Below are 12,415 nucleotides of genomic sequence, written 5' to 3'. Positions count from 1 at the left end.
CTGAGAATGCATTGTGACTGCTCACTGCACCCCTTGAATGAAGCATGAAGGCCAATGAATTATTGAAGACCTCTCCGTCGATAGAGGAGGAGGGAAAGGAGGAGGGAGGTGTAGTAGAGACTAGAATCTCTTGAGCCTCTCCTTGTGTTGTCAATACTTAGAGTTCATTCATTCTCAGACCTGAGGTTATAGCCTAAACTAAGTATTTTCCTTCTCCTCTCAACCTCTCCACCTAGAGTTAAACTAGCCGGCCCCTTTCAATGCTGTTACCTCAATAAAAAAAATAATACCAATAACACTAATTGAGAACAACCCACCCACCCCTGTCCTTGATAACACCCCTCCTCCTCCCCTCTTCCCCTCCTCTCTCTCTCTCTCTCTCTCTCTCTCTCTCTGGTGCCTGTCTGTCTGTCTGTCTGTCTGTCTGTCTGTCCGTCTGTCCGTCTGTCTTGCTTTGCTTGCTTTCTCTGTCTGTCTCTATGTTAGTAGTTTTTAATCTGGTTCTGTCTGTGTCGTCTTCTGCAAATTAGTACACAATCAGTTTTCTTTCAACTTGAATTGTGATTTTTTTTTCTTCACACAAATTACACAAAACATACAGGACAATACTCCTTCAAAAACAAACATCCTTTGAATTGTCGATAGACAGAATTCTGGACAGACAGACAGTTTTTTGGGGGGGTCCTTGCTTGCGTCCTGCCTATCCCAAGGCATTGCCCTCACTCTTTGATAGTGACACCTGAGTGACACTTGCTTATATGTGATATATGCACGTTACCAATGCCAGACCTGTGCTGTGACTCCACCTTCCCAAGCCACACCTTTAGAGTGTTATACTTCCTGAGTCTGGACCAATCAGTTGTCAGTATTGTAAGTGGATAAAAGTACTCCGTTGGGACACAGTTTCTGTCATTCCATAACTAATATCTCTCACTTCAGTAACACTCTAAATGTGTGTATCCTTTAGATTTACAATTCTCCTCTCCTGTCTTTTTATGTTTTGTGTTATATTATGTTTGTGCGTGGTATATCTACATTTCTCTCTCTCCTACTTTCTCACGCTCGCTCTAGCTTTCTCTCTTTCTCTCTTGCTCTCTCTTTCGCTCTGTCTCTCTGTCTCTCTCTCTCTCTCCTACTTTCTCACGCTTGCTCTAGCTTTCTCTCTTGCTCTCTCTTTCGCTCTGTCTCTCTGTCTCTCTCTCTCTCTCCTACTTTCTCACGCTTGCTCTAGCTTTCTCTCTTTCTCTCTCTTTCGTTCTGTCTCTCTCTCTCTCTCTCTCTCTCCTACTTTCTCACGCTTGCTCTAGCTTTCTCTCTTGCTCTCTCTTTCGCTCTGTCTCTCTGTCTCTCTCTCTCTCTCCTACTTTCTCACGCTTGCTCTAGCTTTCTCTCTTTCTCTCTCTTTCGTTCTGTCTCTCTCTCTCTCTCTCCTTCTGTCTCCCTTTCGCTCTGTCTCTCTCTCTCTCTTGCTCTCTTTTTCTCTTTTTCTCTCTCTCTTCTGCTCTCTCTCTCTCCTCCACTCCCTCTCTCTCTCTCCTCCACTCCATCTCTCCTCTCCTCTCCTCTCCTCTCCTTCTCACTCTGCTCTCCTAAATAGCTCTTGATCTTGATATTTCTTCTTCTTGTTCCGGTGACTAATCTTCTTCTATGTATTTTTAGATGTTCTCTTCTTTCCCTGTCTTCTTCTTCCTTTATTTGGTCTTTATTCTTTGATACAAAACCAAGCCTTTCCTTCTTTTGGTCTTTATTCCTATCAAACTGACAAAAAAAAAAAGAAGCCTTTCTTGCGTTTCCAGGCTTTCCTTCCTTCGTTCTCTCTCTCTCTCTCTCTCTCTCATTTCTCATTTCTTTCTTGCAGCTCAGTTTTTCTCCCAATGTGCTGCTGTTTTGTTAATATGTCACTCTTGGTTTTCGTCCCGGAACGTTCTGTAACCTTTAACCTCACTTTGTTCATGCTATTTAACGTTACCTGTTCTCTCTAATACAGATTCATGTTTAACTCAGCTTTTATACTTCTTCTGTGGTTGGTTCTTTTTTTCTTTCGTTCTTTCTTTCTTCGTTCCTCCGTATGTCTTCTCTGCAGCCTCTAACGTGTATGTGTGTCTGCTGCTCTCTATCCACATTTCCTCTCTCTCTATCTCTCTCTCTTTCACTTCATTTCGTTGCCTAACAGTGTATCGTTGCCTTACCTCTCAATGTGCCTTGACCAGTCTTGACCAGTCTTGACCAGTCAGTCTAACATTGCATAAACGGGGCCCTCTCACTGGCCCCTCCTCTCTCTCTCTCTCTCTCTCTCTCTCTCATTCATTATGTCCTTCTTTCTCTCTCCCACTCTCCTATCTTGTCTTATAAGTTTGTTGGAAATGTTTTTATGTTTCTTTTTCTGGCTTTGTTTGGAAATGTTATGATGATATTGTGGTTTTGCACAACTGGCCCCCACACTAATCTACTTCAATAACTGTCTCGACGTACAGCAGAAGTCCAGCTTTAACTGTCTCAATGGTAGTTTACAGCGTGTCAACTTTACAGTGTGCTACAAGTGTAAACTTTACACTTTGGATACACTGGCTCTTTTGGTTTTGCCGTTGGTTTTGCCCACCAATACACAGACACACACGTACTGCGAAATGTCATCAGGTCCTCTGCAAGTCAATTTACATGTCTATCTATAGTATACATGTCACTATAGATGTCTTTCTGTCACTATACATGTCTGTCTATGTCACTATATGTGTCTGTCTATGTCACTATACATGTCTGTCTATGTCACTATATGTGTCTGTCTATGTCACTATACGTGTCTGTCTATGTCACTATATGTGTCTGTCTATGTCACTATACATGTCTGTCTATGTCACTATACATGTCTGTCTATGTCACTATACGTGTCTGTCTATGTCACTATACATGTCTGTCTATGTCACTATACATGTGTATGTCACTATACATGTGTATGTCACTATACATGTCTGTCTATGTCACTATACGTGTCTGTCTATGTCACTATACGTGTCTGTCTATGTCACTATACGTGTCTGTCTATGTCACTATACGTGTCTGTCTATGTCACTATACGTGTCTGTCTATGTCACTATATGTGTCTGTCTATGTCACTATACGTGTCTGTCTATGTCACTATACGTGTCTGTCTATGTCACTATACGTGTCTGTCTATGTCACTATCCGTGTCTGTCTATGTCACTATACGTGTCTGTCTATGTCACTATACATATGTATGTCACTATACGTGTATGTCTATGTCACTATACGTGTCTGTCTATGTCACTATACGTGTCTGTCTATGTCACTATACGTGTCTGTCTATGTCACTATACGTGTCTGTCTATGTCACTATACGTGTCTGTCTATGTCACTATACGTGTCTGTCTATGTCACTATACGTGTCTGTCTATGTCACTATACGTGTCTGTCTATGTCACTATACATGTCTGTCTATGTCACTATACGTGTCTGTCTATGTCACTATACATGTATTGAGGACTAGGGGGCTTTTCTGTCAACATGTTGTTTGTTTAGGTCCTGGTACATCTAGATAATAATGTCTGATAGGGGCTCGCGTTCCAGTCGTATAACATCATGTTTTACCATTAAACTCATTTGCATGGATATCCTTGTAGGAGGTAGGCTAACTAACTTCTATACTAAGGGATATATGTTGGTTGTGTACTCCAGACTCAGTAAAAATCTTAAAATGAGACAGGGCTCTAACATCAAATATATCAAATTAGCACACCCTGGGCCTGCGTGTTTTGGAAGTCACCTTGTCCCGTTCCGACCCTTCTCTCTCTCTCTCTCTGTGGAGTCTGGAGTCAGCCCCATGGTCACCCTGTCCTCTCTCTCTACAGGGGCGTGTGCAACAAGCCAGGCAACAGTCCCAAGGGCCATCCCCCCGACGGACACTCCTCAGTCACCGATCTGGCCAACTCACTCACCGGAGACATGGTTATGGTACGACATATCGTTCCTCCCTCCCTTATCCATCTCTCTCTCCCTCCTATTCATTCACCTCCTCCTCCTCCTATTGCTCCTCCTCATCTCCTCCTATTCCTCCTCCTCCTCTCCTCCTATTCCTCCTCCTATTCCTCCGCCTCCTATTCCTCCTCCTATTCCTCCTCCTATTCCTCCTCCTCCTATTACTCCTCCTCCTATTCCTCCTATTCCTCCTCCTATTCCTCCTCCTCCTATTCCTCCTCCTCCTATTCCTCCTCCTCCTCCTATACCTCCTTCTCCTCCTCCTATTCCTCCTCCTCCTCCTATTCCTCCTCCTCCTCCTATTACTCCTCCTCCTATTCCTCCTCCTACCCTACACCCACAATCAACCACAAATCCTTATTCATCCCCTAGTGCCAACCCTCTACCCCCTGGGAACTTGGCTAGATCTGAGAGGACTGGATAGGTGTACAGTACACAATATGTGGTCTCAAAATACGAAACCCACCTATCACTAGCCTAAAACAGTGTTTCTTAATCCTGGTCAAACCCTTTGATTGGTCCATCAGGTGTGTAACACCGTGGTTAAACGGTTGGTTTGCATAAACATGCTGCTCCCATTACCATGGTTTTTTATTTAGGCAAGTCAGTTAAGAACAAATTCTTATTTTCAATGACGGCCTAGGAACAGTGAGTTAACTGCCTTGTTCAGGGGCAGAATGACAGATTTTTACCTTGTCAGCTCAGGGGATTTGATCTAGCAACCTTTTCAGTTACTGGCCCAAAGCTCTAACCACTAGGCTACCTGCCTGATTAGACTAAGAGTAGGGTTTTAGAACCAAGTCTGTATCCCAAATGGCACCCTATTCTCTATATAGTACACTACTTTTGACCAGGGCCTATAGTGCAGTATCAAGGAACTGGGGCGCCATTTGGAACACAGATATGGAGCCTCTGGATAAGAGGCTGATGACCTGCTGCTGTTCTCTCTCTCTCTCTGTTATATCTACATCTCTCTTGTTCTCTGAAACACACACACACAGAGAGAGAGAGAGAGAGAGAGAGAGAGACGGGGTGAGCGAGAGAGAGAGAGAGACGGGGTGAGCGAGAGAGAGAGAGAGACGGGGTGAGCGAGAGAGAGAGAGAGACGGGGTGGGAGAGAGAGAGAAAGACGGGGTGAGAGAGACGGGGTAGGAGAGACGGGGTGAGAGAGAGAGAGAAAAGTTAGAGGGGAGAAAGAAGAGAAGAAAGAAAGAAAGAAAGAAGAGAAAGAAAGAAAGAAGAGAGAGAAGAGAGAAGAAAGAAAGAGAGAGAGGGGAGAGAGGGACAGTGAGAATACAGTGCAGGGATAATGACAGCAGCAAGTGCAGGAGATCAACCTGACTTTCTGCTCATCCTCTCCTTGCCCTTACACAATCTTTCTCTCTCTCTCTTTCTCTCTGTCTGTGCGCTGATGTTGCTATCAAATAGCATATCAGCTGTGATAAAGGAGAGAGAGAGAAAGGTTAAGAGAATTTTAATTCCCTAAATTCTAATTCCAGCTAAGAGGTATGAGACTATATAAAAACATAGGGGGACTGGGGGAGAATGAGATTAGAGAGAGAGAGAGAGAGAGAGAGAGAGAACAAGAGAGAGGGGGACAGAGAGAGAGACAGAGAGAGAGAGAGACACACACATTGGAAAGAATTAACCAAAAAACAGAGCAAACTAGAATGCTATTTGGCAGAATACCTGACCACTGTGACTGACCCAAACTTAAGGAAAGCTTTGACTATGTACAGACTCAGTGAGCATAGCCTTGCTATTGAGAAAGGCCGCCGTAGGCAGACATGGTTCTCAAGAGAAGACAGGCTATGTGCACACTGCCCACAAAATGAGGTGGAAACTGAGCTGCACTTCCTAACCTCCTGCCAAATGTATGACCATATTAGAGACACATATTTCCCATAGATCACTCAAACCCACAAAGAATTCGAAAACAAACCCGATTTTGATAAACTCCCATGTCTACTGGGTGAAATACCACAGTGTGCCATCACAGCAGCAAGATTTATGACCTGTTGCCACAAGAAAAGGTCAACCAGTGAAGAACAAACACCACTGTAAATACAACCCATATTTATGCTTATTTATTTTCCCTTGTGTACTTTAACCATTTGTACATCGTTACAACACTGTATATATATACATAATATGACATTTGTAATGTCTTTATTCTTTTGAAACTTCTGTATGTGTAATGTTAAGTGTTAATTTTTATTGTTTATTTCACTTTTGTATATTATCTACTTCACTTGCTTTGGCAATGTTAACATGTGTTTCCCATGCCAATAAAGCCCCTTGAATTGAATTGAGAGAGAGACACAGAGAGACAGAGAGAGAGGCAGAGAGAGACAGAGAGAGAGAGAGAGAAACGCACAGAGACAGAGAGAGAGAGAGAGATACAGAGAGAGAGAGAGACTTTTTGTCTTATTTCATTAAAACATCACCACCTCCCCCTTAATAAAATATAACACCAAAATATATCCTGTACTGCAGTACATGTACCCCACGATACAAAACATCACCACACATCACAATAACCAAAACCTCACCACTTCTACAACCGTATATCCAACACATCTTCCCCAGCTATACAGACAGCCCCCCCAACACACCATATCTCCTGAAACATCTTCCCCAGCTATACAGACAGCCCCCCAACACACCATATCTCCTGAAACATCTTCCCCAGCTATACAGACAGCCTCCCAACACACCATATCGCAGGAGAATGAACTTGGTATAAACGGAGTCGTTTAATAAAGGTAAAAAAAATAAAAAATAATAAGTGCTCACAAAACTCCGAAAACCAAAATATACAAAAATAATAAAAGTGGGTACAAAACCCGTCGCACACCAGAACATAACTGCACATAACATACAATCAAACAATCACCGACAAGGACATGAGGGGAAACAGAGGGTTAAATACACTACATGTAATTGATGAGATTGGAACCAGGTGTGAAGGAAGACAAGACAAAACCAATGGAAAATGAAAAAAGGATCAGCGATGGCTAGAACGTCGGTGACGTCGACCGCCGAACACCGCCCGAACAAGGAGAGGGACCGACTTCGGCGGAAGTCGTGACAGTTAGGCTCCTAATGTTCCTCACCTTAATGCAGAGGTTGTAGAGGGCTTTATCTGCCACCCCTTCAAACTCCCCCAGGCTCGGAGGGTTAAAATCTAACAAGTCCTCCAGACCCCCTTGCCAGTCCCCAGTCTCTGCCGTCACTTGCAGTGGCGGGAACATTGTTGGACCGTTCCCCTTTGGCCGCTCAAACAGCCCCCTTATGGCTCAGACAGTGCCTCCTGGACCTCCTCCAGGAATCTCTCCAGCAGCCTAAGAGACGTTATTCCTGTTTGTTGTGCCAGGACTTCCGGGGTTTTCCACCCCTCCTCTCCCAGCAGTCGCAGGTCACCCAGCCTTAGTAAACCTGCTGCCATCAGTTGCCTCTGCAGGGTGGCCGACTGAACCGATCTCAAAGGGATGGCTGGGTTGTGTAAGATAGGCTCCTCCCACACCCACAGCCCAGGCTCCACACTCCCTTCTCGTGTGGGCCTTTGTAGCTGCCAGGCCCTCAGCATTGCAGAGTAAAAGTTTTGAGAGACCTGCTGTACTCAGCCTCTCCAGCTTCATGAGGAACAGCTGCCGGTCCAACCCTAATCCGCCAGCTCTCCTCAGCAACGCGCATGCTGGTTGCAGTTTATGCAGTTTATGCCACAGGGAAGATACCACCAGGTTGTTGATTATCAGCACTCTCCCTCTATATGACATGTGGGACAGGAGCCACCTCCACCTTGCCCGTCTTGACACCACTGCCTGTGACAGCCCCTCCCAGTTCTTTCTGACCCACCTCTCCGAGCCCAGGTACACCCCCAACATTTTAAGCCCTTCACAACCCCACACCAAACCCCCTGGAAGCAGAGGGGGCCCTATCCCCCCATGCCCCACATAACAGAGCTTTGTTCTTGCTCCAGTTTACCCTTAGCTGACGAAACTCCCTCATACACCTTCAGACTGGTCTCTAGTGCCTGCATATCCTGCCCATTCCTGACCATCACAGAAACATCATCTGCATATGCTGACACTGCTATGCCTGTCACCACACCCATGCCTGTCCAGCACACTCCCTGCAGTTTCCTGCGTAGCAGGCCCCAAAAAAGGTTCAATGGCAAGTGTATATAACTGCCCTGATAGAGGGCATCCTTGTCTATTGCCCCGTCTCACCCAGACTGGCCTACTGAGTCTCCCTCCCACCTTGACCGTAAATGATGCCCCAGCATATAACATCTTCACACAGGTCAAAAACCTTTCCCCAAACACAGACATCACATTAAAAAGGTACTCATGGTCCACTCTATCAAAAGCCTTCACTTGATCTAAAGTCCAAAGTTCACATTAGAAACTCTCGACAAGTCCAACATGTCCCTGATTAAGAACAAGTTGTCCGTGATTGAGCGTTTCGGTACACAATATGTTTGGTCCTTATGTACTATCGAGTCCAGATGGGACTTCAGTCTGTTAGAGAGAACCTTGGCAAATATCTTGTAGTCTGCACAGAGCAATGCCACAGGCCTCCAGTTCTTAAGTTCACACAAGTCCCCTTTGTTGGGCAGGAGAGTCAGAGCCGCCTGAGGGCAACTCTCCTACCCCGATGCATTCACTCAACACGCAAAAGAAGTCCAGTCCAATTATTTCACAGAATTTTTTATAAAACTCCACAGGGAGTCCATTGACCCCTGGTGCATGACCGGGGGACATCTGGGTTAAGGCCTCTGCCAGTTCATGGGACAACAGGTCCATTTCATCCCTATGTGCCAGAGAGAGAGCTTAGGGAGTCCTGTGAACAAGACCTGAGCACACATAGGATCACACAGTTCTGCCCTATACAACTCAGTATAAAACTCCACAGTTCACTCCCACATCTCTCCCACCACAGAGGTCACCTGCCCATCATACAGCCGTAGACAATGTATACCCTTGGCTTCACCGCTCTGTCTTTCCAAACCAAAGAAGAAGGAGCTGGGAGCATCCATCTCCTTGAGCATGGAGTACCTAGCTCTTACATGTGCTCCATTTGCTTTAACCTGGAAAAAACTGCCCAGGTCCCTACGTAATTCAGCTAAATTAGCCTGGAGGACTACATTGCCTTGCCCCACCATCTCTACCTCCATCTCACTAATACATCGCTCTAGTTCCCCCACTACTCTCCTAGCCTCTGAGGATGAGAGAGCTGTATATTGTTGACAGAAAGGCCGAATTTGGACTTTCCCCACATCCCACCATTGACTCAGAGACTCATACTCCTCTCTTCGCTGCCCCCACCTTTCCCAAAAAGTCTGGAAACCTGAGCAAAAAGTAGCATCTTGTAAGAGCTTTACATTAAACTTCCAGTAGGATGCCTGCCGAGGACCTCGTGAAATAGACAGCCGAGCCATGGTTATGTGGCGATCTGAAAACCCCATCGGGAGAATGGTAGCGCCCAACCTATTGCTCTGATTCCTGGACATGTAAAACCCCACGGGAGAATGGTAGCGCCCAACCTATTGCGCTGATTCCTGGACATGTAAAAACAATCAAGTCGGGCTGCACTCACCCTAGCCCCAAAAACCTTCACCCATGTATACTGTGTTGTGATGTTAAGTTCTCCAAACATCCGCTAGGTCAAACTGATTAATGATGCCCCTTAACACTCCCACTGGCCCTGAATGAGGCTCTTCCCCCTTTCTGTCTTTTGTTAAATCCATTGTACAGTTCCAGTCCCCGCCGACCACCAGCATCTCCTCAGACGCTACCTGTGAGAGTTCCTGTCTAAGACTCCCAAATAGAACCCCCCTCTCTCTCCCTGTGTTAGGTGCACACACATTTATAAAGATAAAACCCATGTTGTTAACCTCTCTGGGATATGTGGGACGCTAGCGTCAACAGCCAGTGAAATTGCAGGGTGCCAAATTCAAAACAACAGAAATCTCATAATTAAAATTCCTCAAACATACAAGTATTATACACCATTTTAAAGATACACTTCTTGTTAATCCAGCCACAGTGTCTGATTTCAAAGTGACACCCTCCTCCTCCCCCCTAGTCTCTTACGCTTCCCCACTATACTCTCCTCATCCACTAGCATAACCTGACTAGACCCAGCCTCATCTACACCACCCTTCATAACCTGACCATCTATGGCATGACTAGGCCCATCCCCATCTACACCACCATCTATAGCATGAATAGGCCCAGCCTCATCTACCTCATCTACCCATGCCTCACTTTAAAATGCACATTTAGCTGTTGCTCATTGTTATTCAGAAACATGAACACTTTCCTCCGGAACGAAACAACGTGCTTAACGGCATGTGCCTGAGGACCTGCCGACAGTACACGAAAACCGCTAGCAAACTTACCAAAATGACTCAGCTCTTTCCCGATTTGATCATCCGTAATAAACGGAGGCAAATTTGCAACAACCACTCTTGTCGAAGGGGTAGAGAGAGGTGAAACTGCCACCAACACATCCCTTACAAACATTCCACTAGCAATTAGCCTACCAACCAAATTTGCTCTTTTCATGAACACAACCACAGCTCTTACCTGTTCACCGACCGCGAGCAGAACCTCCTCCACCTTAACTCCATTCTCAGGAACACACCTGAATCCATGTCGTAATGACAGCGTCTCTTCCACCCTAACTTTGGAAAAAAAACTGTGGATACTGCTAAAACAAATAGTGTAATAACCCTCCACCATAGAACAAAACAAATTGGAAGAGAAGACCAAGGACAGAATCAAGAAAAATGTTAGGACAGAGCCCTTCACATCAAACACTCAAACTCACAAAAACTCCCAGCATGCACTTCAAGAGAGAGAGAGAGAGAGACAGACAGAGAGAGACACAGAGAGACACAGAGAGAGAGACACAGAGAAAGAGAGACAGAGAGAGAGAGAGACACAGAGAGAGGGGGAGAGAGAGAGAGAGAGGGGGAGAGAGAGGGAGACACAGAGAGAGGGAGAGAGAGACACGGAGAGAGAGAGAATGGCTCGTCTGTCTGAAGCCTGCTCGTCTGTCTGAAGCCTGACCCCCCAGCCAGCCACCATGATAAAACATCTCTCTCAGTGGGCCCCCCAGCCAGCCACCATGATAAAACATCTCTCTCAGCGGCCCCCAGCCAGCCACCATGATAAAACATCTCTCTCAGCAGACCCCCCAGCCAGCCACCATGATAAAACATCTCTCTCAGCGGGCCCCCCAGCCAGCCACCATGATAAAACATCTCTCTCAGTGGACCCCAACCAGCGACCATGATAAAACATCTCTCTCAGCGGCCCCCAGCCAGCCACCATGATAAAACATCTCTCTCAGCAGACCCCCAGCCAGCCACCATGATAAAACATCTCTCTCAGCAGACCCCCAACCAGCCACCATGATAAAACATCTCTCTCAGCGGCCCCCAGCCAGCCACCATGATAAAACATCTCTCTCAGCGGCCCCCAGCCAGCCACCATGATAAAACATCTCTCTCAGCAGACCCCCAGCCAGCCACCATGATAAAACATCTCTCTCAGCAGACCCCCAACCAGCCACCATGATAAAACATCTCTCTCAGCGGCCCCCAGCTAGCCACCATGATAAAACATCTCTCTCAGTTGCCCCCAGCCAGCTGCCACACGCCATCCCACCATGATAAAACGAGACGCCCCAAAACCCGGCTAGCACCCCACCACCTCCACTCCCACTGTCTGTAGTTAACAAAGAGCTGTGTGCGTGAAAGGATTGCATGTGTGTGTGTTGTTTCCGTGTGCGTGTGTCTGCGTGTGTATAGAGTTTCATCCTGAGCTTCTGTTTGTCTTCGTCTGCCCCCCCCCCCCAACCGCCCCAGCTGTCCCCGGGCTCAGAGGATGATGACGGTGAAGGTCCTATCAGTGAGAAGCTGGGGCGGATCCAGTTCTCGGTTGGCTACAGCTTCCAGGACTCCACCCTGACTGTCAAGATTCTCAAGGTATCAGTGACACGGTTACAAAGCCAGAATTGTGGGTTTTAATTCCCCCTGAAGACAACGTCTACGAAATTGTACGTACGCATTATTTTAAGTAGCGACTGCTAATTGACATATATTGTTGTTATTATGAAGGGCCAGGAGCTCCCTGCCAAGGACTTCTCTGGGACCTCTGACCCCTTCGTCAAGCTCTACCTGCTGCCGGACAAGAAGCACAAGCTGGAGACCAAGGTGAAGAGGAAGAACCTCAACCCTCACTGGAACGAGACCTTCCTGTTCGAGGGTACGTGGGGATTCTAATGCTCTTCTCATACCTGTATTATGGTACAGTGATCTTCTCATTCGTGTATTACGGTACAGTGCTCTTCTCATACCTGTATTAGGGTATCATGCTCTTATCATACCTGTGTTACGGTAGATGGCTCT

General features: G+C 46.2%; 1 protein-coding gene across 1 annotated transcript in view; it reads left to right on the top strand.

The window, feature by feature from the left end:
- LOC106592751 (uncharacterized) overlaps positions 1 to 12,415 on the top strand; it is a 108,038-nt gene that overhangs the window by 81,122 nt on the left and 14,501 nt on the right. Inside the window, exons 4-6 of the mRNA XM_045705959.2 lie at positions 3,867 to 3,969; positions 11,873 to 11,992; positions 12,125 to 12,272. Of these exons, the coding sequence (XP_045561915.2) occupies positions 3,867 to 3,969; positions 11,873 to 11,992; positions 12,125 to 12,272 (371 nt within the window). The remainder of the gene's footprint in view (positions 1 to 3,866; positions 3,970 to 11,872; positions 11,993 to 12,124; positions 12,273 to 12,415) is intronic.

The sequence above is a fragment of the Salmo salar genome, chromosome 23, assembly GCF_965601325.2.
Source record: "Salmo salar chromosome 23, fSalSal1, whole genome shotgun sequence".
Classification (NCBI taxonomy): domain Eukaryota; kingdom Metazoa; phylum Chordata; class Actinopteri; order Salmoniformes; family Salmonidae; genus Salmo; species Salmo salar.
Note: the sequence above shows the minus strand (reverse complement) of the source record. Positions and strands in the feature narration are given on the sequence as shown.